Below are 27,148 nucleotides of genomic sequence, written 5' to 3' on the forward strand. Positions count from 1 at the left end.
ATGAAAAAATCTCGGGTTCTTCTAGTATTTTTTTGGAGAAGCTGAAAAATTCTCGAGGGTCCATGGTGTTGTTTTGTTATATAAGGCCTAAAAATCTTCGGGTCCCCTAATGTTTCTTTTCTGGAAAAGCTTGAAGAATCTTTGACGAAAAAATAACACTAAGGGACTCAGAGATACTTTCGTCTTATAGAAAAAAATAACACTAAGAGCTCTTGACATTCTTTCAACTTTTCCAAAAGCGAAAACTCTGGGAACCCCTAGATTTTTTCAGCTTCATCCAAAAAAAAAAAAACGTTAGGGTACCCAATGATTTTTACTCCTTATAGAAAATATAACACTATGGACTTTCAAGAATCTTTCTGTTTCTCTAGAAAACATTAGGGGACCTGTAGATTCTTGCGGCTTGCAGAAAAAAATAACATTGGGTGCCCCCGAAATTCTAAACCTAACACCAGGAGCCCCGGAGATTCTTTCGCTTCATATAAAAAAATAACACTAGGGGACCCAGAAATACTTTTGTCGAATAGAAAAAAACAACACTAAGAGCCTTCGATATTCTTTCAACTTCTCCAAAAACGAACACTCCGGGAGCCCCCGAGATTCTTCCAGCTTTTTAAAAAAAAAACATTAGGGGACCCAAAGATTCTTACGTCTTATAGAAAAAAATAAGACCACGGGCCCTCAAGAATCTTTTAGCTTTTCAAAAAAAAAAACATTAGGGGACCTATAGATTATTTCGCCTTCTAGAAATAAATAGCATTGGTTGCCCCCGAGGTTCTTCCAGTTTATCCAAAAACTAACACCAGGAGCACTGGAGATTTTTTTGTTTAATAGAAAAAAATAACAATGGAGGTCCCGAGATTCTTTCAAATTTTGGGAAAAAATAACACCAGGGGACCCAGAGATATTTTCGTCGAATAGAAAAAAACAACATTAAAAGCCTTCGACGTTCTTGCAACTTCACCAAAAACTAACATTCTGGGAGCCCCCGAGATTCTTTCAGCTTTTCTAAAAAAGAAACACTAAGGGACCCAAAGATTCTTACGCCTTTTAGAAAAAAATAACACTATGGGCCCTCAAGAACCTTTTGGCTTTTCTAAAAAAACATTAGGGACCTCTAGATTATTTCGCCTTGTAGAAAAAAATAACACTGCGAGCCCCCGAAATTCTGTCGGTTATTCAAAAATTAATACCAGGGCCCCGGAAATTCTTTCGGTTAATAGAAAAAAATAACAATACGGACCCTCGAGATTCTTTCGGCTTCTCCAAAAAATAATAATTTTCGCAAAAGTTGAAAGAATCTCGGGACCTCCAGTGTTATTTTTTGGAGAAGCCGAAAGAATCTCGGGGGCCCTTAGTGTTATTTTTTTCTATTAACCGAAAGAATCTACGGGGCACCCGGTATTAATTTTTGGATAACTGAAAGAACCTCGAAGGCATCTAATGTTATTTTTTTCTGCAAGACGAAAAAATTTTTGGGTCTCCTAATGTTTCTTTATTGGAAAATCTGAAAGAATGTAGGGGCTCCCAGAGTGTTAGTTTTTGGAGAAGATGAAAGAATTCTGTTTTTTTTTTTATTTGACGAAAGTTTCTTTGGGTCCTCTTGTGTTATTTGTTTGGAGAAGCTAAAAGAATCTCTGGGGCTTCTGGTGTTCGTTTTTGGAGAAGCTGACAGAATCTCCTGGACTTTCAATGTTATTTTATAGAAAAACTGAAAGATTCTCTAGGACACCTAGTGTTTTTGTTTGAGAAGCTGAAAGAATCTCGAAAATTCCTACGTGTTATTTTCTGTAGAGGGTCTCGTGGGCTCCGAGTGTTATTTTTTTTAAAGGTGAAAAAATGTTAGGTTCTCCTAGGTTTTTTTTTGAGGAGCTTAAAGAATGACAGGACTCATAATGTTTTATTTTTTGAGGCAGTGAAAGAATCTCCTGGTCCCCCTAGTGTTTTTTTTTTTTTTAGAGAAATTAAAAAAATCTTAAGCAGGGCCCACATAGTGTTATTTTTTAAGGACAAAAAAATGCCGGGATTCCCTAGAAACTGTGTTATTTTTTGGAGAAACTGAAAGAATCTGGAGGGCCTATGGTATTATTTGGTTTTAAATGGCAATGTAATTTTGGGGTTCCTTGTGTTATTTTTTTCTAAAAAGCGAAAAAATTTTGGGGTCCCCCAAGTGCTTTTTTTTGAGAAGCCGAAAGAATCGCGGAGGCTCCTAGTGATTTATTTTTTGAGACACCAAAAGAATCTCGGGGTCTTGTGTCTTTTTTAGCAAAGCTGAAATAATGTCGGAGTGTTATTTTTTTAGAGAAGCTGAAAGAATCTGGAGGGGTTACAGAGTTAGTTGATTTTAAATGGCAATCAATTGTGGGGCCCCTTGTGTTATTTTTTTCCATAAAACGAAATAATCTCGGGTTTCTCTAGTATTTTTTTGGAGAAGCTAAAAGAATTTTGTGGGGTCATAGTGTTATTAGGACAAAATAATCTCGGGATTTCCTAGTGTTATTTTTTTTTTTTAAACTGAAAGAATCTCAGGATTCCCTAGGGTTTTTTTAGAGAAGTTAAAAAAATCTCGAGGGTTCCCTAGTGTTACTTTTTAAAGACGCTAAAGAAATCTTGGGTTCTCCTTGTGTTACTTTTCGTGAAGCTGAAAGGATCTCAAAGTCCCTTAGCGTGTTTTTTAGCGAGCTGAAAGAATCTCAGTGCCGCAAAATGTTAGGAATATTTTTTTTTTGACAAGCTAAAAGAATGTAGTGTGTATTTCTGTCACTACCAAAATTCTCTCCATCCCCGCCAAAATTTTGATGACGTAATTTATACTTGTGCTAGGTCAGTCCCGACTTTTAAGAAAATCAGAAAGAAGTTTTATCTAGATAAATTCAGACCATTTTTTTTGCTTTGTTTCATCTCTCCATTAAAAAAAAACGTCTTCCCCCCATCTCACCCAGCCCCCCAAAAATTCGATCATCCACCGCTCAAAGATATTGACCAGTTTTTGTCAAGCGTCACCCCAACTGTGCCAAAGACAAAGACAAACAAACAAACAGTGCAAGGAGGAAGGACCTCTCGCGTCTGCCAAATGCCCTGTTCAGCTCTGCCTCCACATCCAACCTGTAGTATGCGGCGATCTCTCCTCGGAGGCAGTGCGAACTCTCCCAGCGAAAGCGCGTCGGCCCGCTCACCCGCCGCCGAACACCCGAACAGCCCGTGCCGCCCCAACCCAGCGCCCGCCATGGAAGAAACCGAAGTGGTACGTACGTACGACCCCCAAAAATCACCCTCGACCAAATAAAAAATATCGCATCCCCTCAGGAAATTGCTGTAAACTTTGTTCATTTTTCACGGCGGGAATTTAATTAGCGGAAGGCGGAGTGGGCATGTTTTAACTTGATTTTTTCTTTGGAGGAAGTTTGGCAGTTACTTTATTTGGGGAGAAAAATAAATTATGTGGAATTTTTCGCTCGAGTGGAGGTGGATCGGACGGCACAGGTGGCCCATAAAGTGCGGCGCTGGGTCCCGATGGGTCGATCGCGGGAACTTGGAGGGTGGAAGGAATTTGGTTTTTGTTTAAAATCGTTATTTCGGGAGAAGAAACCGCCGAATTTTGTGTTTTGTTACGCCTTCGCTCGACATAAAGGATATTCCCACGATGTGGGAGGCGCTTAATTAGGCGCTGTTTACGGCGAATTGAAAGGTTTTTAATGTGTTATCGAGTGGTATGTTTTATGCATTGGCTCGATTTTTTGGATTACGGGTTTTGTTAACTTGAAAATCGGAAAAATTGGATTTTGCGTGTCGGTGTTGTTTTGTTATGTAAATTAAATGAAATCATAATAATCAATCCTGAAAATGTTGGCCTAGTCGAATGCGCTGTAGCCCCGTCATGTCGAAAAAAAATCAGTATGACTTGAATAGGATTAAAATTTTGGTGTGAAAGATGCTGATATTTCAAAGGTCCTTAGAATTGGTAAAGTTTCTCAAAACCCAGAATTACTAAGGTGACGTTAATTACTCCTACGCTCAAAATGTTCGGGGACTTTATACTAACGTTAATGATTTATATGTGAACGTCTGTGCAAATGATGTTGACTTAATTCTATTGACTGAAACGTGGTTACACGATAGAGTATCAAGTACCGAGTTGTTTCCTGTAGATTGCAGCGTATTTCGTTGACAGAAAGTCGTCAAGAGGTGGAGGGGCTTAAAATAGCTTTTAAGGATAAATATTCAGCTGAATGTTTAATTTCACTGTCACCTCTTCCAGATATAGAGCGGATTTTAGGCTAATCTTTTCCTTTCTGTCTGTTCCGACATTTTTATACCTAGAGAAGAATTTCTCAACATCACACGATGTTAAAGGAGAATATTTAAAATCAGAAATTTCAGTGGATTTAATTTTTAAATCTTTTTCTACATTTTTGCCTTGTAATACTTTGCTACTAAGTTTAAGCTCTTCGTGGCCGGTATTTTTTCCCAAAGTACATATTTTAGAGTTTTTTAAATTCCATTTCACTTAGTCTCCCCTGAGAATCTTCCAGTTGTTTGTACAATTGCTCTACTATATCCATAGACTAGACTTAAGGTCAGCCCAGTGGTCTCTAATCTAGTTATATTTACTTTCGTTGAATTAAGTCGGACTTATAAACTTGCTGTTGACGTTGAAGTTTCTTGTTGTGAAATAAGTCTACACATATTAGGAAACAAAGGCAAAATGTAGCCCCGCCCACCCACCCTATCTCAATTGTGATGATTTTTTTATTCATAGAAATTTAAAACACATTTAAGGAGAGAGATAAAAAACTATCGAGAGAAAACGAAAGAGAGGAAATTGGAGAGAGTGTAAGAGAAAAGGTGAGGAAATGAGAGAAAGAGAAAAAACATTGGAAAAAACTTGTGAAAGATGAGAAACAGGAGAGAGCAAAGAGAGTGAGAGAAAAAATGGAAGAGAAAGATAGAGAGGACGGGCAGAAACAAGCGAAAGATGTGAAACAAACGATGGGAAAACAAAAGAAAAAGGGAGATGAAAGGGGAAGAGAGGAAGAGGAAATAGTTAAGGAAGAGAAAGGAGTAAAAAGAGGGAGGAATTAGTAGAGCACTGAGAAATGTGAGAAAACGAGAGTAAACGGAAGAAAGAAAAGAAATAAGCAAGCAAAAAGAGAAAAATTGAGAGAGAAGAATAGAAAGCAAAAGAGGGGAAGAAAGAGATGGCGAATGAAAAAAGACGAATAAATGAAGGAAAGACAGGAACCAGAAGAAGAAACGGAAAGAGAGGCAGAGATGGGGAGAACGAAAGCAGATAAAGTGGAATGTATAACCGGCAACACAGTAGGAAAAAAGGAGGAATTAGGAGAGGAGTGGGAAACCGAAACAGTAGAAAGAAGAGTAAAATAGAATAATGGGAAAATAGAAGACTGAAAAGAGAGAGAGGAAAAAACGCAAGTACTAAGAAACGAAAGTGGTTGGGTAAACAAAAGACAAAGAGAGAGGAAATATTGAATTGGGGGTGGAAATGGAAGAGGAAGATGAAGAAAAAGAGAAAACGGTTGGAATGATAAAATTAGAAAAGGGACAAATGTGATAGAGAGAGAAAATGGAAAAGAGCGAAAGAGAAGATACGGTAATAGAGAATGCGGGAAAATGGGAGGAAGAAAAGAGCCAAAAAGAGAAATAGAAGGGAGGACAAATAGTGCGAAAGAGGCACAGAAAACAGAAGGAAGAAAGAGAGGAAGGGTAGAAACGGGTGAGAGAAGGGAAACGTGGGAAATAAGAGAAAGTAGAGAGACAGAGAGAGAGATAGAAGAAGCGGAAACGAGGAAGAGAAAATTAGAGAGAAATTAGAAGAGAGGTGAAAACGGGAGAGGAATAGAGAAAAAGAGGAAATAAGAGAGTGAACAAATGAGAAAGAAAGAGAGGAAACAGAATAGAGGTGAGGAAATGGATGGAACAGTGAGATGAAATAGAACAAGGAAGAAAAAATGGGTAAGGTGATAAGTAACCAGGAAAAAGAAAAGAATTAAAAGAAGAGTGAGAAAGGGAGAAAGAAAATAAATAAAAGAAAGAATTTATAAGAACAGAGAGGGAGACAGCGGAAGAAAAAAGGGGGTGAAATATGGAAGTAAGAGACAGACGAGAAGAAGAAACGGACGAAACAAGACAAACAGGGGAAATAGGGGGCACGAAAGGGACCGGAAAAGAGGAAGACGAAATGCGAAAAGGGGAAATGAAACAGATAAAACATGAATAAGTGAGAGAAAAAAAGAAAAGAAAAGATTGATAGGATTTTTTCCAAACATCTCGATATCTGATGTAAACAATAAGAAGAAATTGATAAAATGCAAGAATAGAAATACATTATTTTATAAAATTTGGATGAGATTTATACAGCAAATTTTGGAGATGACTAAGCGTTTAAAACTCAAAACTCGGGCGCAATCGGTTCGAGAATTTCGGGAATTATGTATTTAATGAAACAACCAATAGGCAAACAAGTAGGCAGATAGACGACAAAGGGGAATAGGACACAAAAAAAGGAACGAGTGAGTGAGACAAAAAGGGGGAGCGAACATTATAAAAAAGAGTAAAATAGAAAAATTGAAAAAGAGAAAACGAAAGAAGTGAAACAGCGGACAGTGGAAAAAAAAAGAAAAAGAAATGGAAGTAACAGAGAGTCGAGAAGAAGAAACGGATGAAAGAAGTCAAACAGGGGAAATGAAACAGATAAAACATAAATAAGTGAGAGAAAAAAGGAAAGAAAGGAATGATAGATTTTTTTCCAAAAATCTCGGTATCTGACGTAAACAATAAAAAGAAATTAATCAAAAGCAAATACAGAAACATATTATTTCATAAAATTTAGATGGGATTTATGTGGCAAATTTTTGAGATGACTCTAAGCATTTAAAACTTTTAATGAAACAACCAATAGGTAGCCAGATAGACGACAAAGCGGAATGAACACAAAAAAAAGGAACGAGTGAGTGACTCAAAAAGGGAAGTAAAATTATAAAAGCGAGTAAAATAGAAAAATGGAAAAGAAAAAGGAAACGGAGAATGACAGAAACGAAAGACTTAAAAAATAAAAAAGTGAAAGAGAAAAGGAAAGATAAGAGAAAGTAAACTATAGAAGAGAGAAAAATAGAGGAATGGAAAAAAAAGACGAAAAGAAAAGAAGTAAAAAACCGGGCGATCAGAAACAGAAGGAAATACTGCAAACAGAAGAGAAAGGTAGATGAAATGGTGATAGAAATATGAAAGAGAGAAAAAGTGAAAACAGAGGGAAGAAGGAAAGAAAATAATATGTAATTGAAAAACCGAAAAATCTAAAAATCGAAAAAATCCGAAATAGTGAAATCAAAAAATTGAAAACTGTAAAAAATCGAGAGATAGAAAAGTCGAAGAATTCGGAAATCGAAAAACTGAAACACCGAAGAGTAAAAAAATTAAAAAACCGGTATAACGCAGGATTGAACAGTCGAAAAATAGAGACATGGAGAAACTGGAATAACAAAAATTGAAAACTCCAGAAACTGAAATTTCGAAATCGAAGAAAAGAGAAACTAAACATCCAGCTCGAGTAAGTAAGTAAGTAAGTAAGTAATTTTATTGTGCTAAAAACATAAAGTTTATACACTCGTCCAAAGTTTACAAGAATGTAATAGTAAAAATAAACATAAAAACCATGCAATACAATACTTATGTAGATTATGAGCTAGCTACATGATAAACAAGAAATTACTCAAAATTATATTGAAAATATTCATTGAAACTATAAAAACTATTTTCGGTTAAGACATCCTTGATTTTTTTTAGAAATTGAGATGGTGGAAGGTTGCGGAAACTCTGAGGTAATTTGTTAAAGAACACTATACAGAAATAGTTCCTGGCAGTTCTGCAACGGTTTATTCTCAAATTTTCGATTAACAAATTTGTGGACCTGGTATTATAGTCATGGAAAGAACTCAGTGTAGGAAATTGATTAATTTGGTTTACTAAAAATTTAAAACAGTGATAGATGTACAAGCAGGGCAATGTCAAAATATTTAAGGATTGAAATGAAAATTTGCAATCATTACGATAACCAATACCTGAAAGGATTCTAATAGCTCTTCTTTGAAGCCTAAAAAGGTTTTGTGACGAGGCGCTGTGTCCCCAGATTAGTATACCATATACTAAGTGAGATTGTATTAGCGCATAATATGCAATTTTTAATATATTTTGATCAACATGATTTGATAAGTTTCTTAAGAGATAAGTATTTTTAGAAATGATGTGAACAATATAATCCACATGTTCATGCCAAAGTAATTTAGTATCTAGAACAATTCCGAGAAACTTGTTAGTACTTTTCGTATCCGCAAAAGACTTATCTTTCTTCAATGAAAATACCATCTGAACTGATTTGTTCTTATTTACGCAAAGTTTGTTGGCGAAAAACCAAGGTTCCGCTTGCGAAGATATATTCATAAGAGTACTTATTACTAATGAAGATGACATTGCCTTTTTACTAAAAGTAGTATCGTCAGCGTACAATATCGTAAAAAAATCAGGGAAAAAGTATGGCAGATCGTTCACATAAATTAAGAAAAGTAGAGGCCCTAAGATGGACCCCTGAGGTACACCATACGCGATTTGTTCTTTATCGGAGACTATACCATCAACAGAGACTACTTGCAATCGATTCAAAAGATACGATGAAATTAATCTAGTGGCATCTGGCTGAAAGTTGTAAAAAAAAAGTTTACGGATTAGTATTTCATGAGACATGCAGTCAAATGCCTTACTAAGATCTAGAAAGGCAGACACAAAATATTCACCATCTTGAAAGGATTTAACGACATTATCAATAAAAGATAGAACAGCTTTTTCAGTGGATAAGCCTTTTCGAAATCCAAACTGATTTGTACAAAACAAGTTATTACTAATAAAGAATTCAAGGATTTGTTCTAACATTAATTTTTCGAACACTTTAGACAACACTGGAAGAAGGGAGATTGGTCGATAGTTATCAACTTCATTGACATTACCTTTTTTGTATATTGGACATACTAAAGCCAATTTTAAGCAGTCTGGAAAAACCGAGTCAACAATACATTTATTTATTAATTTGGTCAAAGGTGCAATTAGTATATCCTTTACTGATTTTATAACGTCGACATTGAACCCATAAATATCTTTACTGCTCTTATTTTTTAATTTATTCAATGCCTCACGTACTTGTACCTCACTAACTGTTCTGAATTTAAAGAACATATGTGACGTGTTATTAACAGATATCATAATTTTAACAGGATCAAGATTAGTATTTGGTAAGGAATTAAGAATATTTTTAGCAATGCTCGAGAAATGTAAATTGAATTCGTTAGAGGAAATTTTTGTAGTTTCATGAATAGTACGTTTTCTACTTCTGTTTATTAATGACCACATAGCTTTAGAATTATTAGAATTGTTTTTAATAAAGACATTATTAGCTGCAATTTTAGCTTTTTTAACAGCTTCTTCATATTTACGCTTAAAGTTATTATACATTATTTTCAAACCCAAAGTCCCATATAATCTGTAAGAACTATATATTAGATGCAGAGTTTCTCGCATGATTTTTAAATCAGGGGTATACCAAATTATATTATGGACCTTGGATCTGTTACACGATAGTTTCTTCTCAGGACAGGCGATATTATAATACAACAGTAGCGTATCTATAAAGATCGAGAACAAATCAGACGCATTAAAGTCGCAATTTTGATCAATGAAACTCCAATCAACTTGTTGTAATAAATTAAAAAACATGATTTTCCCAAACTGTGAGATGGGCCTTACATATTTAGGGATAAATGAGTTATCGAATACAGCTTCCTTTAGAGTAACATTTACACATATTCCAGTATGGTCCGACCGATAAAGTTTAGCAGGTGTTATATTTATCATATCTGAATTAATATTAGTAAACACATTATCAAGTGTGTTGTTATAACGCGTTTTAAATCTGACAGTAGAATATAAGCCGTAGCTAGACAAAAGATTACAAAAATAATTGGCTTTTGCATCATTAGTGCCAAATAATAAGTTAAAATCTCCACCCACTATGACGTATTTAGATTTGCAATGAATTTCATTAAGAAGAATGACTATAGTATCAATAAATTTATGAAAATCGCCTTTTGGCGAGCGATAAACCGTTATTAAAATTAAATCTAACTTAGTGATAAGTACGCCGCATAATTCGCAATCCACCTCAGCAGAAAGTGCTGATACCTTATCAGACAGAATCTTGAAGGCAGGGACGGCTTGTCCTATGAGGCAGGTGAGGCAGTGCCTCACCAATGAATTTTACGCCTTATTAGGATTTTTATTATTTTATACGGACACATTTCGGCCAATAATTTGTGTCTTTTTTCTAAAATTTTAAAAATAAATATAGAAAATTATATTCTTATTTTTATCTCGGTAGGTACTCGTTGCTCCCTTAATTAAACAGCGCGCTTAAACACTCGGCACAACATGTATTTTGTGACGCGAATGAGGCCGACTCGAAGCTTGCCTCTACAGCATATATAGAAATCATGTCGTTAATAGGCAAGCAACCTGCAATACACTTATAAACGGTATGAGTTGAAAAAAGACAAAATTGAGGCTAGCCTCATTTCCGTGCTTGCAAAAGAGATGGACAACTATATTATTTGCGCGGGGAACGTGCGATTGCAATGCAGTCTGCATTCGCAGGAGTATTCAAAATTAGGCCGTTGATTGTTTTGCCACAAATCTGTGTGTGTATAAATTGATTAAAAATTTCGGTAACAGAATTTTGTCTTAAAAGTGCCTACGTTTGCGTGGGTCGCGTTAGTGCTTTGTGCTTGTCATAATTTGATTTCGGTAATCGTTATTTAAGATTACGAGTAAATCGGAATTTTTCTCTACTAACGTTAAATGACAATGGCAGTTCTGTTTTTTCTACTTTCACGTATGATGATAAATTGTATGTAGTTAAGGAATTAAAACCGCCGGTTCCTGATTTGAGTAAATCGTTAATTGATATAAAAAAAAATTTAAAATAAATCCGTATTTATATTTTATATTTTTTTCATTTTGTTTTTTGTTATAAATCAAATTAGCTTTATTTTATGTTGTATTTGATCTTTTTCGATATGTTTCCTTTAAAGTTTATTTTAATTTTGTTTTTTGTTAGAAGTTATATTAGTTTTTTCTGACCACGCTTCCCTTTCCTTTTGTCCTGTCATTCTCATCCTTTCCTTGCAAGACCTCCTTACACCTTCACGTTGGTTCTTTGTGGACAGTTAAATGAGTTTACAAATTTGTTTATTTGACTAAATAGAAAATATTTAAGTAAACTTGATTTATTTATATTTTAGAGCGTTTTGTGCTGTGCCTCATCAATTTTTCAAGTCATGAGCCGCCCCTGCTTGAAGGGGATACTTTGGTGCATCAGCTGCATGACTCCTCCATGCTTCTTTGAAGACCGCGCAAAAAATGCTGCCGTGTTGAAATCGGGCACATGAATATTATCGATTTCGATATGGTTCAACCAATGTTCACAAAGGCAGATACAATTTATTTTTAGAATTTCCACTTCTGAAAAAAGCATATTAAATTTGTTTCTAATGCACTGTATGTTTAAAAATAAAATTCGAAAACTGGCCCCTTTGAAACAGAAATTTTCTATTAATTCATTAGGGACGTATTCACTTTTTCGTTTTTTAAGAAGTAAAATTTTTTCACTAAAATTCCTTCCGGCCATAATTCCTCCTTGAAGAAATCCTTAAAAATTGTTTTCTCCACTGTGATTTTGAATGACACGCTTTTGGCAGTAGGCCTCTTAGGAAGTTTGTCAACACTAATTTCTTTATCAGAGAATTTAGACTTTAAGAATAGCTTCAAATCGTTTTCAGACGTCTTTGGATGTAAATTACCGACATAGATATACCCATTTCGCGGCACAGCCTTTATCAACGTATCATTTTCATTTGTAGCAGAAGCTTTACCTCGAATGAAGTTACGCTTTTTCTTTCTTGAGACAACAGTTTGAAAACCTTCGGCATCATTTAGGGCGTTGTGAGAAGATATTTCTTCATTTTTTTCATTTTTTTCCATGTTCGACGATGCTACGTTTAATGATGGATTAGATGGAATAAACGGGATAACCTTTGGGTCTAAAACGGATTTATTATTGTTATCCTTCGGAATTTTCTGCTGTTTATTAGTTTTTTGGCCGGATCGGTTTTGGACACTCTTATCGCGTGATGTTTTATAGTGTACTTTTTTTTTCCACTCGTTTGTATCGTTTATGCCATCGGAAGATATATCGGAGAACACATCGACATCGAAAGAGGGCACCTTCAACAAATTATTTTTGGGATAATCTGTCAACATTTTTATCATATCAACATTGGAACTCTTCACATTGTTAAGCTCTTGTTTAAGACTTCGAATTTCGTTACGCAGGGAGACGGTGGCTGCTTCTATTGCCTTGCGTAAGATGCTAGAAAAGGTGTTGCTTTTTAGGAAACTAATTACTGTTTCCGTTATCAAAGTTTCTTCATCTCCTATCTTGACAGATGTACTCTCTGAAGTCGCTGTTTTATTGTGATGAAGACATTCCATTTCTGTTTCGGTAAAGAAACGAAACACTTCCTTTTTTTTATTTTTTTCACGAGCACAACTAGGGTAATAAGTTAGCCCACAAACTACACAACGTGTACACTTGCTTCTTAGCACTTGTTTGCATTTATCGCACTTTATTTCCGATTCACTTCTTTGAGAATCCGAAAACACTTCTTCACTCGTCGCCATCTTGTTCGAGATCGAGGAATCGTAAAACGAAAATTTGGGAAATCGAAAAATTGAAAAACCGAGAAGATGATTAATTGAATAATCAAAAAAGTGAAAAATAGAAAAACGGAAAAATCGGAGTTTTGAAAAGTCGGATAATCGAAATGTCCAAAAATTGAAAAACCACTAAAATTAAAACTTTAAAATTCGAGAACTTACGTTTTGCGGTTTTTCGATTTCTGTTTTTTTTCAGTCTTCCGATTTTTCTACTTTCTGAGAAGTTAAAAAATCGAAAAATTGAAAAACCGAAAAATCGAAAAATTGGAAAACCGAAAAATCTGAAAATCTAAAAATTAAATTGCAAAACCGAAGAGTCAAAAATGGAAAAACCGAGATAACGCAAGATTGAACAGTCGAAAAATAGAAAAGTTGAAAAATCAAAAATTTGAATGGAAAAATAAATAAATCGAAAAACCCACCTCGAGAAATACAAAAAAAAAAGAAAAGTCGAAAAATATAAAAATCCAGAAACTGAAAAAATGCAAAACTTGGGAAAAATCGGAAAATTGGAAAATCGCAAATTTCAATTTCTCGATTTTTCAATTTTTTAATTTCTGTTTTACGGTTTTTGAGTTGCTCGATTTTGATTTTGGGCCTGTTCAATCCCCCGATTTTTCGATTTTTTGAACAGTTAAATAATTTAAAAATGGGAAAATCGAAAAATCAACGAGAGAAAAATCGAAAAACTGAGAAACCACTAGATCGAAAAGTAAAAAAATTGAGGCACTGAAAAATCAAAATTTGAATGGAAAAACAAAAAATCGAAAAATCTAGCTCGAGAAAAACACAAAACGAAAAATCTAAAAATGCAGAAACTAAAAAATAACAAAAGTTGAAAAAAATCGGAAAATTGGAAAATCCCAAATTTCAATTTCTCGATTTTTCAATTTTTAAGTTTTACGGTTTTTCAGTTGCTCAATTTTTCGAATTTTCAATCTCCCGATCTCGATTTTTGGATAATTCAAAGATTTTAAAATGGAAAAATCGAAAAACTGGAAAAATGATTGATCGAACAGTCGAAAAATAGAAAAATTGAGGCACTGAAAAATCAAAATTTGAATGGAAAAATAAAGAAATCGAAAAATCCAACTCGAGAAATACAAAAAAAAGAAAAGTCGAAAAATTTAAAAATCCAGAAACTGAAAAAACGCAAAACTTGGAAAAAAATTGGAAAATTGGAAAATCGCAAATTTCAATTTCTCGATTTTAAAATTTTTTAATTTCTAAATTTGATGGTTTTTGAGTTGTCGATTTTGATTTTGAGCCTGTTCAATCCCCTGATTTTTCGATTTTTTGAACAGTTAAAAAATTTTAAAATGGGAAAATCGAAAAATCCAAGAGTCGAAAAATCGAAAAACTGAGAAACCGCCTAGATCGGAAAGTAAAAAAATTGAGGCACTGAAAAATCAAAATTTGAATAGAAAAACAAAAAATAGAAAAATCTAGGTCGAGAAAAACACAAAACGAAAAATCTGAAAATCCAGAAACTAAAAAATAGCAAGACTTGAAAAAAAATCGGAAAATTTGGAAAATCCCAAATTTCAATTTCTCGATTTTTCAATTTTTCAATTTTTAAGTTTTACGGTATTTTAGTTGCTCAATTTTTCGAATTTTCAATATCCCGATCTCGATTTTTGGATAATTCAAAAATTTTAAAATGGAAAAATCGAAAAACTGGAAAACGATTGATCGAACAGTCGAAAAATAGAAAAATTGAGGCACTGAAAAATCAAAATTTGAATGGAAAAATAAAGAAATCGAAAAATCCAACTCGAGAAATACAAAAATCGAAAAGTCGAAAAATCGAAAAATCCAGAAACTGAAAAAACGTAAAACTTGAAAAAAAAACCAGAAGATTGGAAACTTTTTAAATTTTGCGGTTTTTCAGTTGCTCGATTTTTCGAATTTTAATCTCCCGATTTTTCGATTTTTGAACAATTAAAATCGGTAAACCGGGAATACGCTAGGTCCAACAATTGAAAAATAGAAAAATGATGTTGACTTAATTCTATTGACTGAAACGTGGTTACACGATAGAGTATCAAGTACCGAGTTGTTTCCTGTAGTTTGCAGCGTATTTCGTTGACAGAAAGTCGTCAAGAGGTGGAGGGGCTTAAAATAGCTTTTAAGGATAAATATTCAGCTGAATGTTTAATTTCACTGTCACCCCTTCCAGATGTAGAGCGGATTTTAGGCTAATCTTCGTTAAAATTTGCCAACAAATTAAATATTTTTCTAAATTTTCGGCATAAAAATTTTTCCTTTTTGTCTGTTACGACATTTTTATACCTAGAGAAGAATTTCTCAACATCACACGATGTTAAAGAGAATATTTAAAATTAGAAATTTCAGCAGATTTAATTTTTAAATCTTTTCGAGAGAAAACGAAAGAGAGGAAATTGGAGAGAGTGTAAGAGAAAAGGTGAGGAAATGAGAGAAAGAGAAAGGACATTGGAAGAAACTGGTGAAAGGTGAGAAACAGGAGAGAGGAAAGAGAGTGAAAGAAAAAAAATGGAAGAGAAAGATAGATAGGACGGGCAGAAACAAGCGAAAGATGTGAAATAAACGAGGGGAAAACTAAAGAAAAAGGGAGATAAAAGGGGAAAAGAGGAAGAGGAAATACTTAAGGAAGAGAAAGCGGTAAAAAGAGGGAGGAGTTAGTAGAGTACTCAGAAATGTGAAAGAACGAGAGGAAACGGAAGAAAAAAAAAGAAATAAGCAAGAAAAAAGAGAAAAATTGAGAGAGAAGAATAGAAAGCAAAAGAGGGGAACCAAGAGATGGCGAATGAAAAAAGACGAAGAAATGGAGGAAAGACAGGAACCAGAAGAAGAGACGGACGAAAGGAGAGAAACCAGGGAAGTAGGGGACAGAAAGCATATACACAGAGAGAGAGGCACAGCTAGAGGGAGAACGAAAGCAGATAAAGTGGAAATGTATAACCGGCAAGAAAGAAGGAAAAAAATAGGAATTAGGAGAGGAGTGGGAAATCGAAACAGTAGAAAGAAGAGTAAAACAGAATAATGAAAAAAGAGAAGACTGAAAAGAAAGAGAGGAAAAAACGTGAGTACTAAGAAACGAAAGAGGTTGGGTAAACAAAAGACAAAGAGAAAGGAAATACTGATTTGGGAGTGGAAATGGAAGTGGAAGAGGAAGATGAAGAAAAAAAGAAAAGGGTAAGAATGAGAAAATTAGAAAAGGGACAAATATGTGTGTGTGTGTGTGTGAGAGAGAGAGAGAGAGAGAATGGAAATGAGCGAAAGAGAAGATACCGTAATAGAGAATGCAGGAAAATGGGAGGAAGGGAGAACAAAGAGTGAGAGAGAGAGAGAGAGCTGGAAACGAAGAAGAGAAAATTAGAGAGAAATAAAAGAGAAATTATAAGAATAGAGAAGGAGACAGCGGAAGAAAAAAGGGGGTGAAATATGAAAGTAAGAGACAGACGAGAAGAAGAAACGGACGAAACAAGACAAACAAGAAAAATAAAGGACACGAAAGGTACTGAACGGAAAACCGGAAAAAAAAGCGAAATGAAACAGATAAAACATAAATAAGTGATAGAAAAAAGGAAAGAAAAGAATGATAGATTTTTTTCAAAAATCTCGGTATCTGACATAAACAATATGAAAAAATTAATAAAATGCAACTACAGAAACATTATTTCATAAAATTTGGATGCGATTTATGTAGCAAATTTTTGAGAAGACTCTAAGCGTTTAAAATTCAAAACTGATCGTTAGAAGATAAACCCATTATTATTATTACTATATCCGTTTCCCCTACACCGACCTACATCTCGTAATTAATCGCCCCATTTCACCCTTCTCATCAAAAATCAAATTACTTCGCTGAATTTGCATACACGATTAATCCCACAATAATCTCTCAATACGTCCCTGCACTCCCTTATCCCGTGACCTACTAATAACCCTTATCACCACCTGCAACCCCCGTTATTGCGCCATCTGGCCGATGATCGCTTCGCTTCCCCGCAACCAAGTTTTATCGATACCTCGCCTGCTACAAGCCAGACGTATTGTGTCAAAAGTCACCTCAAAACGTCGTTAGTCGATAATGGAAACGGTTAAACGCCCCGAAGACCAAGAAAACCCCACCACCGCCATCGTGTCCGAGAGCGAAACCGAGCCCACCACTCCCACCCATAGACACAAAACCAAGAAAAAAAAAAGAAAACGCTGGCGCCCGAACTACGACATCCCCGGCGTCTTCAAAATCGTCCTCCCCGAGCTAACCCAAAAGGTAATCGGGTGTGTGGTCGGCGACAACGTCACCTCGGAAAAACCGTGGATCAACGTGGAGAAAGAAGTCATCACGGATCACTTGGACACACACGCCGAAAGCTCCGAGTTCCTACCGATCAAAACCGAGATTCTGGAATGTCCGTTGAACGAGCTCCTCATCGGGTACATTCCGGACGAGTCGAAGGACTACGACGAGTTTTACATTTGTGTGACGGAAGAAGCCACCGAGAATATTCACAATGTTGTGGGGAAGGTGCAGCGGATTCAGGAGGAGAGGTTGAAGAATGCCATCCACAAGAAAATCAAGAAGTGGAAGGGTCTGGGGTCCGAGGTGGAAGTCGAAGAGGCCATGGTGAAGTACCACAGGTCGTTGATTGAGGTGGAGATCGAGAGCAAGTACCCGATTTTGCCGTTCAAGGTCCAGTTCAGGTTAGTCAAGACTGAGGATCTGCGGGATGGGTACATGGAGCTGCGTTCGACTGACGAGAGCTCGAACACCATCTTCAGGAAGCGAGTGGACGCGTTCGTGCAAGTGGCACCCAGCGTCTTGACGAACGAGGCACAAACGATTTGTACGTACCCGAAGAACTCGTACACGCAGTACGACTACGAAGTTCCACAAGTGGATTGGGAGGAGTCCATCATGAAAGAGTTTGTGTCGGAGAGTATGGACTCGTTCTGCGATATTCTTCGCGTGAATGGGTGTATCGATTTGTATTCGAACGACTACGAGAAGTTAGTACTTGATTCGAAGTTTGCGTCGAAGGTGGAGTTGCCCGAACCCAAAGACTACTACTGTTTCATTGATATGAATCTCTGCGGGAATAAAATGATTTCGGGGACGTCGTGGCATCAGATGTGGAGCGGCTGCGTCCTACTTTCCTACGTAGACATCGCACCTTCTCTCTACTTGACTTCCAAACTCTCAACCGACGAAGTTTTTAAAGCCGTGCATGACACTAATCCCGTGCTATTTTGGAGCTTCACCGACGACTTGAAACCCAAGCTGATTCTAGAAACACCCAGACCCGTCTACACGGTTTCGTGCTGCCCGTTTGACCCGAATTTGATAGTAGGTGGGTGCGCCAACGGCCAAATCATCCTGTGGGACATCACCAACAAGCTCCACCACGTCGAAGAAGAAGAAATCCTCACTATCAATCAACAGAAGTACCGCGAGTACATGTTCTCTCTCATGAACTGGATGAAGAACATCTTCGACTTGGCTTTAGTACGACCGACGGCGCTTTCTGACCTTAAGTACTCCCATAAAGGCTGCGTCAACTATATTACTTGGTTGTCTCCGTTTCACACAGTTTCGAAAACTGGGAAAATCGCGGAGATTGAAGAAGGCAAGCCGCAGTCGCTCGAACTAGTGACTTCTGCGGAAGACGGTACCATCATGATTTGGGACCTACTAAGGAAACCGACCACCACTCCAGGAGGGTTTAAAGCCGTGCGAAAAATGAAGCGACTGAAGAAACGCCCAAGTGCCTTGTTAACAATGGAGTCACCCTTCAAGATCCTCCACTTGAACCTCAAACCCGTGTACAAAATCAACGTGATTAACCCGACGGAGAACAACAGATTGATGGGTATCGCGTGCTCGTATATGTCTTTCTTTCGGACGTTGTACGAACCAGTGACCAAAGAAAGTCGCAAAAATATTAAATTGTCGGATCGACTCTTCTACAAACCTGTTCTCAACATCCAGAATAGCAACCAAAGAAAAACCTTCTATGTTGGTACCATGGAAGGTGAGTTTCTTCAAGGAACGTGGGACGGACAGGCATTCGATTCTGGCGAAGTGGTCAACTTCGAGGACGCCGCGTACGTCAACTCGGGCAAGTACCACGACGGTCCCATCGTCTGCATCGACTACTCCCCCAAACTTGACACTATTTTGACCGTCGGAGGCAAAATCTTCGCTCTGTGGAGAGAACCCTTCAAGAACCGTCCAGTCTTGTGGCGCAAATCCTCCAGCATCTACACCTATGGTTCATGGTTCGTGGTCGAAGAAGCCTCCATCAAACTGGCACGAATCGACGGCTACCACGAAGCCTGGACTCTATTCTACCAAAGCAAGAACCCCATGACCGTCCGTCTCATGTCTAACGGCGCCATCAACAACATCAGCGTCCACCCAAGAAAACTCAGAAGCAAAGTCATAGCTTTGAGCGACTACCGGGGCTCCTTGCGTCTTTTCTTCTACAAACCCGACAGTCCCATGGTGATCAAAGCAAAAGAAGAAAACATGAGTTTGTTCTTAACGCGCGAAATCGCAAGGAAGAAAGCGTTCTTGAAGTGGCAGTCCGACTGGAACGAGCGTCGCAGAGCGCCATCGGAAGTCGTCGAAAAAGAAGAAAAGCCAGTGATCGTGGACGAAGAACAGGGGACGCGCAAGAAGGAAGAGAAGAAGAAGACCACGAGTAAGATTAGTCCGGGGATGAGGTACATGGAAGCGATGCAAGAGCAGCAGAAGGCGAACGAGCAAGCGAGGATCAAGCGGATCATTCTGATGAAGAAGCAACTCGACACGGAAGATTTGTTGAAGAAACGTGAACCGTTACGGAAGCTGGAGGAAGAAAACGAGATCAAGAAACGCAAACAGAAGATGAAGTTGAAGCAGTCGGATAAGATTTTCAAGGAGCAAGTGGCGATGTTCTTCCCTGATGTGGTTAAAGAAAAGCCGCCGCCTCCTCCGGATCCGTACGTGGATTGCTACAGCGAAGCGAAGAAGAAAGTTAATTTCGATGATTACTACGAGATTGCCGTGGCGTCGCAGGACTATGTCGAAGCTCATCCTTTCAGTTATGATTTCAGCTGGACCACGGTGTTGAAAGCCGGACGAGAAAGAAGAAAGAAACTCGACGATTCTCCAGACAAGGATAAACACAGGCTGAGGTACGCTTCATACAGGGAAGAAAAAGTGAAAGCTTTGGTGGCTGAAGAAGCTTCTCAAGTCGAAGAAAAGCAAAGCGCCGTGGAGGACGAAATTTCAATTTCTACCACTATGTCTAAAAACACTGTTGTCATGGGTTAGAACTTTTTTAATGTATATTAGTGAATAAATCAAGAAAATTTGATCAATCAATTCATTGTGTCGCTGAAAATAACCGAAACCGCCCGCTGACTGACAGATTCAATAAATAAACCAGAGAGCCGTTAGTTACCGGTTTTAGCACACAATGTATCAATCGATAGTGCAGTGAGACAAGCGTAAAATTTAATAAATATACACAAAGCAGTAAAGTAAAACTCCGCTACTAAAACTTGAGTGTCGTGTAAGCTTTAAAGAGCCCCAGATCCGAAACTTAAAGCACTCTCAGAAAAAGGTTCAAGTTTAATGATGTTTGCTTGAATAAACGTGATTACATCCTTGTTAAAAAGTGAGAGGAGTTTAGCAACAAACGATAAGCCGATTCATCATTTAGTTTAACAGGCCGATAATGGGATTAAAAAAGCCTACACTGATAAATAGGCAATTTTTCGAATCAATCGCGACGTCTAGGTCGTAATCGATAACTCGCGCTTTGCGATAAAAGCTTAATAAAGATCGTCGGCACCTGGAAGCTTTCATAAATAAATCAAATGGCGCGTTTCGTCGAGGTAATGGAGTAGATTTTAACATTATTTAAATGTTACTTCTGGACCAGGGTGTCTCGTGCAAGATTTTTTTTAGAAGGGATAAAAGAGATTTTGATTAATGATTTACCGTGCTTAGGATAGCCGTAAAACATTTGCAAGATTCAGAGCGTTCAGTTTTGCAGTTTAAAAGTTAAAAATCCGAAAAATTCAAAAAACTGAAGAAACTCTTTTGAGTTTCTTCAGTTTTTGGATTTCTTAATCGAATAATTTTGAAAATCCAAAAAATCTAAGAAACCTAGAAATAGAAATCCTATTTTTATGGTTAATTCGCTGTTTAAATTCGAGGAAACAATTTAGTTCTTTTGGAGTAAATGCAACCAATAAAAGAATGTGCAAATATGTTTTTTTTTTTTTAATTTCAAAAATTAAACGCTACGACAAAATTTTCTTGTACCAGGGGTATTATTTCATAACACTCCATACACATTTAAGTACTGCTTAAAATAATTCGTCGGTGCCTTCGGAAGCTAAATTATTAAGGTCAAGATTGTTGGATTATTCAAATTTTAGAATTTTCAATTTCTCAATTTTTTGTTTCTTCAACGATTCGATTTGAATAATTATAAAAACCGCAGAACTTAAAAATTGAAAAGTCTATAATTGAAAACTTGCAACTTTCAATTTCTAGATTCTTCAATTTTTAAGTTTTGCGGTTTTTCAATTTCTGGATTTTTCTATTTTTCAATCTCCGGGATTTTTGACTTTTTGAAAAATTTTAAAAAATCTAAAAATTGAAAAATCGACAAATTAAATTAGGTAAATCAAAAAGTCAAAAAAATAAAAAATCGGAAATCGTGAAATCAAAATCGATAGTCGAAGAATTCGCAAATCGAAAAATTACAAAATCGAAAAATTGAAAAACTCGGAAAACTCAAAATCGAACAGTCGAAAAATAGAAAAATAGTAAAATTGAAATATCAAAAAACTGCAAATTCGAGAAACTGAAAAATCAAAAAATTGAAAAATCGTGATATTGAAAAATCGCAAATTTCAGTTTCTCGAGTTTTCAACTTTTATGTTTTGCGGTTTTTAATTGCAGGATTTTTCGTCTTTAATCTCTCCATTTTTCGATTTTTTGAAAAATTGAACAGATAAAAAATCAGAAATCGTGAAATCAAAAAATCGAGGAACAGAAATGCCAAAAAATTGATAAATCGAAAAATAAAAAAAAAACGAAAAACCGAAGAATAGAAAGATCCATCAGTCAAAAAATGGAAAAATCAAAAAAACTAAAATATCAAAAAAAAGAAAATTCGAAAATTTGAATAATCGAAAAATTGAAAAACCGAGATAACGATTAACTGAAGAATCGAAAAAATGAAAAATTGAATTAACTTGAAAAATCAAAAAAACGAGAAAATAAAAAATTCGTGATATTGAAAAATCACAAATTTCAGTTTCTCGAATTTTCAATTTTTATGTTTTGCAGTTTTTATTAACTGGATTTTTCGTCTTCAATTTCTCCATTTTTAGACTTTTTGAAAAACTGAAAAAAGGAAAAATCAGAAATCGTGAAATCAAAAAATCGAGGAATAGAAATGTCAAAAATTGGTAAATCGAAAAATCGAAAAACCTAAAAACCGAAACATCGCAAGATCGATCTGTCAAAAAATCGAAAAATCGAAAAACTGAAATATAAAAAAAAAGACAATTTGAATAATCGAACAATTGGGAAATCGAAAAATTGAAAAACCGAGACAACGATTAACTGAAGAATCGAAAAAATAAAAAATCGGGGAACGAAAAATCTGGGGTTTGAATAATTTAAAAAGAAAGAAATCCGAAAATCGTTGAAAAAGCGAGGTTGAGAAATACTAAAATCGAAAAGTTCCAAAAATCGAAAAATCCAGAATTTGAAAAACCGCAAAACTTAAAACTTGAAAAATCGAGAATTGAAAAATTACAACTTTCAATTTTTGGATTTTTTAGTTCTCAAGTATTGCGGTTTTCAATTTCTGGATTTTTCGATTTTTCAAACTCCCGATTTTTCGGCTTTTTGAAAAATCGAAAATATGGAAAATGGAAAAACCGGGACGAGGATTAATTATTATTAAAAATCGAGGTCTCGAAATACAAAACTCGAAAAGTCGGATAATCGAAATGTCCAAAAATTGAAAAACCACGAAACTTAAGACTTGAAAATTGAGAATTTAAGTTTTGCGGTTTTTCGATTTTTGTATTTTTTCAAACTTCTGATTTTTCTACTTTCTGAAAAATTAAAAAATCAAAAAATTGAAAAACCGAAAAATCGAATAATTGAAAACCCGAAAAATCTGAAAATCAAAAAAATCCGAAATAGTGAAATCACAAAATTGAAAACTTTAAAAAATCGAGAGATAAAAAACTCGAAGAATTCGGAAATCGAAAAATTGAAAAATCGAAAACTGAAACACCGAAGAGTCAAAAAATGAAAAAAACCGGTATAACGCACGACATGTAGAAACTGGAATAACAAAAATTGAAAATTCCAGAAACTGAAAACTTTTTAAATTGAAAAATCGAAAAAAAGAGAAACTAAACATCCAGCTAGAGAAATCGTAAAAAGAAAATTTGGGAAATCGAAAAATTGAAAAACCGAGAAGACGATTAATTGAATAATCGAAAAAGTGAAAAATAGAAAAACGGAAAAATCGAAGTTTTGAAAATTCGGATAATCGAAATGTCCAAAATTTGGAAAAACCACTAAACTTAAAACTTTAAAAATCGAGAACTTGTATTTTGCGGCTTTTCAATTTGTTTTTTTTTTCAGTCTTCCGATTTTTCTACTTTCTGAGAAGTTGAAAAATCGAAAAATTGAAAAACCGAAAAACCGAAAAATGGAAAAACCGACATAACGCAAGATTGAACAGTCGAAAAATAGAAAAATCGAAAAACTGGAATAACAAGCAATTGAAAATTCGAGAAATACAAAAATTTGAAAGATGAAAAATCAAAAACTTGAATGGAAAAATAAATAAATCGAAAAACCCACCTCGAGAAAACAAAAAAAAAGAAAAGTCGAAAAATCTAAAAATCCAGAAACTGAAAAAACGCAAAACTTAGAAAAAAATTGGAAAATTGGAAAAACGCAAATTCCAATTTCTCGATTTTAAAATTTTTTAATTTCTAAATTTGACGGTTTTTGAGTTGTCGATTTTGATTTTGAGCCTGTTCAATTCCCCGATTTTTCGATTTTTTGAACAGTTAAAAAATTTTAAAATGGGAAAATCGAAAAATCGAAGAGTCGAAAAATCGAAAAACTAAGAAACCGCTAGATCGGAAAGTAAAAAAATTGAGGCACGAAAAATCAAAATTTGAATAGAAAAACAAAAAATAGAAAAATGTAGGTCGAGAAAAACACAAAACGAAAAATCTGAAAATCCAGAAACTAAAAAATAGCAAAACTTGAAAAAAATTGGAAAATTTGGAAAATCACAAATTTCAATTTCTCGATTTTTCAATTTTTCAATTTTTAAGTTTTACGGTATTTTAGTTGGTCAATTTTTCGAATTTTCAATATCCGGATCTCGATTTTTGGATAATTCAAAAATTTTAAAATGGAAAAATCGAAAAACTGAAAAAACGATTGATCGAACAGTCGAAAAATAGAAAAACTGAGGCACTGAAAAATCAAAATTTGAATGGAAAAATAAAGAAATCGAAAAATCCAACTCGAGAAATACAAAAATCGATATGTCGAAAAATCTAAAAATCCGGAAACTGAAAAAACGAAAACTTGAAAAAAAAAACAGAAAACTTTTAAGTTTTGCGGTTTTTTAGTTGCTCGATTTTTCGGATTTTAATCTCCAGATTTTTCGATTTTTTGAACAATTAAAAAAATTAAAAATTGAAAAATCGATAAACCGGGAATACGCTAGATCCAACAGTCGAAAAATAGAAAAATTGAGAAACTGAAAAATCAAAAATTTCGAGGAACACAAAAATCGAAAAGTCGAAAAATCTAAAATCGGAAAATTGGAAAATCGCAAAATTCACTTTCTCGATTTTTGAATTTTTCAATTTTTAAGTTTTGCAGCTTTTCAGTTGCTCGATCTTTCAACATTTCAATGTCCCAATTTTTCGATTTTTTGATCAAAATTTAAAAATGGAAAAATGGAAAAATCAAAAAACTGGGAAAACGCTAGATTGACTGTCAAAAACAGAAAAATTGAGACACTAAAAAATCTAAATTTGAATAGAAAAATAAAGAAATCGAAAACTCCAGCTCGAGAAATAGAAAAATTGAAAAGTCAACAGATCCAAAAATATAGAAACTGAAATCACACAAAACTTGAAAAAATATCGGAAAATTGGAAAATTGCAAATTTCAATTTCTCGATTTTACAATTTTAAAGATTTGCGGTTTTTCAGTTCCTCGATTTTTCGACTTTTCAATCTCCCGATTTTTCGGACAATTAAAAAATTTCAAAAATTGAAAAATGGAAAAACTGGGAAATCGCTAGATTGAACAGTTGAAAATAGAAAATTTGAGACAGTAAATAATCAAAATTTGAAAAAATGCAAAACTTGGAAAAAAACGGAAAATTAAGTTTTGTTTTAAGTTGCTCGATTTTTTGGCGTTTCAATCTCCGGATTTTTCAATTTTTTGAACAATTAAAAAATTTAACAATCGAAAAATCGAAAAACTGAGGAAACGCTAGATCGAACAGTCAAAAAATAGAAAAACTGAGAAACCGAAAAATAAAAAATTTGAATGGAAAAATAAAGAAATCGAAAAATCCAGCTCGAGAAAAACAAAAATTGAAAAATCCAGAAATTGAAAAAGCTCAAAACTTATGAATTTCTCGAACTTTCAATCTTTGCGGTTTTTCAATTCCTGGACTTGTGGATATTTCGACTTTTCAATCTCTCCCATTTTAAAAATTGAAAAATCGAAAAGTCGATAAAGCGAAAAATCGAAAAATCGGCATATGGCGTAATGAAAATTCGAAAAATCAAAAAATCTATAAACTGAAAAGTAATCGAAAAGTCAAAATTGCAAAACAGAAAAACCGAAAAATTAAAAACCGAGGAAAAAACAAACAGAAAATCAACCTGACCCGACTCGACCTGACCTCGGTCAATGTTCTAGACACCGTACTGTGCTCATTAAGTGAGGTTATGATAGCAACCCCGGCGTTGAGGTAAGCGTTGTCACTTCCGTAATAATCCGAGCATAGCTCTTGTTTTAATGAAAATAATGCAGTCGAACGAACTCGTAAACCAGCATAATGCGTAAAAATCTGGCACAATCCACCTCTCTAAATAAAACAAGACAGTTATTGAGCTCTTTTATTTTTCGGCTTGTTTCCGCACGCTCGGGTCTTGATCCCCGGCAAGTTTATGTCAGAGTCGTTGAGTGAAATTGTGCATTTCATGACACGGACATCAATTTCGCAGTCGTTCCCTTTTTTCATCAACGGCTAGATAATTGGAAGAGGGGCGGCTCCTTTGCTAGGAGGTAGGTATACAGGGACTGCTCCGTCTTGTTTAAAATAACGGGACGAAATAAATTACCGTTTTATCTCCTGCACTCCTCGGAGGATTCTCCTTATTACGTTTTAAAGATGAAGAAGAAGAAGAAGGAGGGAGTCGGGTGGAACCGTGTTGCTTTATTGCGTTTTATGTTGGATGATTAAAAGTGGGTGATAACGAGGTAATGAATTAGAGAGTGTGTCTAGAAGGGATGGTTCGATGTTGAAGAAAAGTTGGTTTGATATACATAATAACGTATTCAGGAGGTGGATCTACACGCGGAATTATTCCGGGGTTGGCTTCCAGACAAGAAGGGTGAAGTAATGGATGCATTACATTGATGAGACACGTGTATGGTGAAAGCAAATGTTCGCTCGAAGCGTGTTTCACCTTTAGGGATCGACCTTAAGTACGCCATTTACCTCGGGACATTTTTTCTAGACTCCGACAAGTCTTATCGCACATTCTTTGCTTTGGGTTTCTTTTGACAGGTTGATGTTCTTCCGACTTTTATATTTGTTGCTGAAATATAGAGAGTGATCAACTGATCAAATCTGACTGATTGAAAAATTGAGATTTCGAAAATTTGAAAAATTAGAGAATTGTAAAATCGAAACTTGTAGAATCGAAAAATTGTAACTGAAAAAATTAAGAATTAAGGGGGAACGCTAGACAAGAGACAAGTTTGAATTGGGCGCCATTTGTTGCCTTAAACGCAACCAGCAATTCTTCTTTACGAGAAAAACTTTAAAAATCGAAAAATCAAAACACCCAAAAATCGATCAATTAAAAAATAAAAAAATTAAAATATCTGAAAATTGAAAATCCAGAAATTGAAAAGTTCTCAATATTCAAATCCTGAAAAATTGAGTACTGAAAACTTGAAAAATTGAGAAATCCAAGCATCAAAAAATAGTAACATCGATAAATGTAAAATTTCAAAAATCCA

General features: G+C 35.2%; 2 protein-coding genes across 2 annotated transcripts in view; both read left to right on the top strand.

Moving 5' to 3' along the window:
• The first annotated feature begins 3,073 nt into the window (after nucleotides 1-3,073).
• Nucleotides 3,074-27,148, top strand: part of LOC135124852 (uncharacterized) — a 101,320-nt gene continuing 77,245 nt past the window's right edge. The window contains exon 1 of the mRNA XM_064050075.1: nucleotides 3,074-3,244. Within this exon, the coding sequence (XP_063906145.1) occupies nucleotides 3,074-3,244 (171 nt within the window). The remainder of the gene's footprint in view (nucleotides 3,245-27,148) is intronic.
• Nucleotides 16,740-20,157, top strand: LOC135124876 (dynein axonemal intermediate chain 3). The gene has a single exon (XM_064050099.1). It carries the CDS (start codon nucleotides 16,910-16,912, stop codon nucleotides 20,138-20,140), a length of 3,231 nt encoding a protein of 1,076 aa, XP_063906169.1. The 5' UTR covers nucleotides 16,740-16,909; the 3' UTR covers nucleotides 20,141-20,157.

Source organism: Zophobas morio, unplaced genomic scaffold, assembly GCF_036711695.1.
Source record: "Zophobas morio isolate AGI-343-1 ecotype UQ-CSIRO unplaced genomic scaffold, CSIRO_AGI_Zmor_V1 ptg000008l, whole genome shotgun sequence".
Lineage (NCBI taxonomy): Eukaryota > Metazoa > Arthropoda > Insecta > Coleoptera > Tenebrionidae > Zophobas > Zophobas morio.

Excerpts from the sequence above, each read along its gene's own strand:
- LOC135124876 (XM_064050099.1), top strand. The coding sequence starts at position 16,910 with ATGGAAACGGTTAAACGCCCCGAAGACCAAGAAAACCCCACCACCGCC.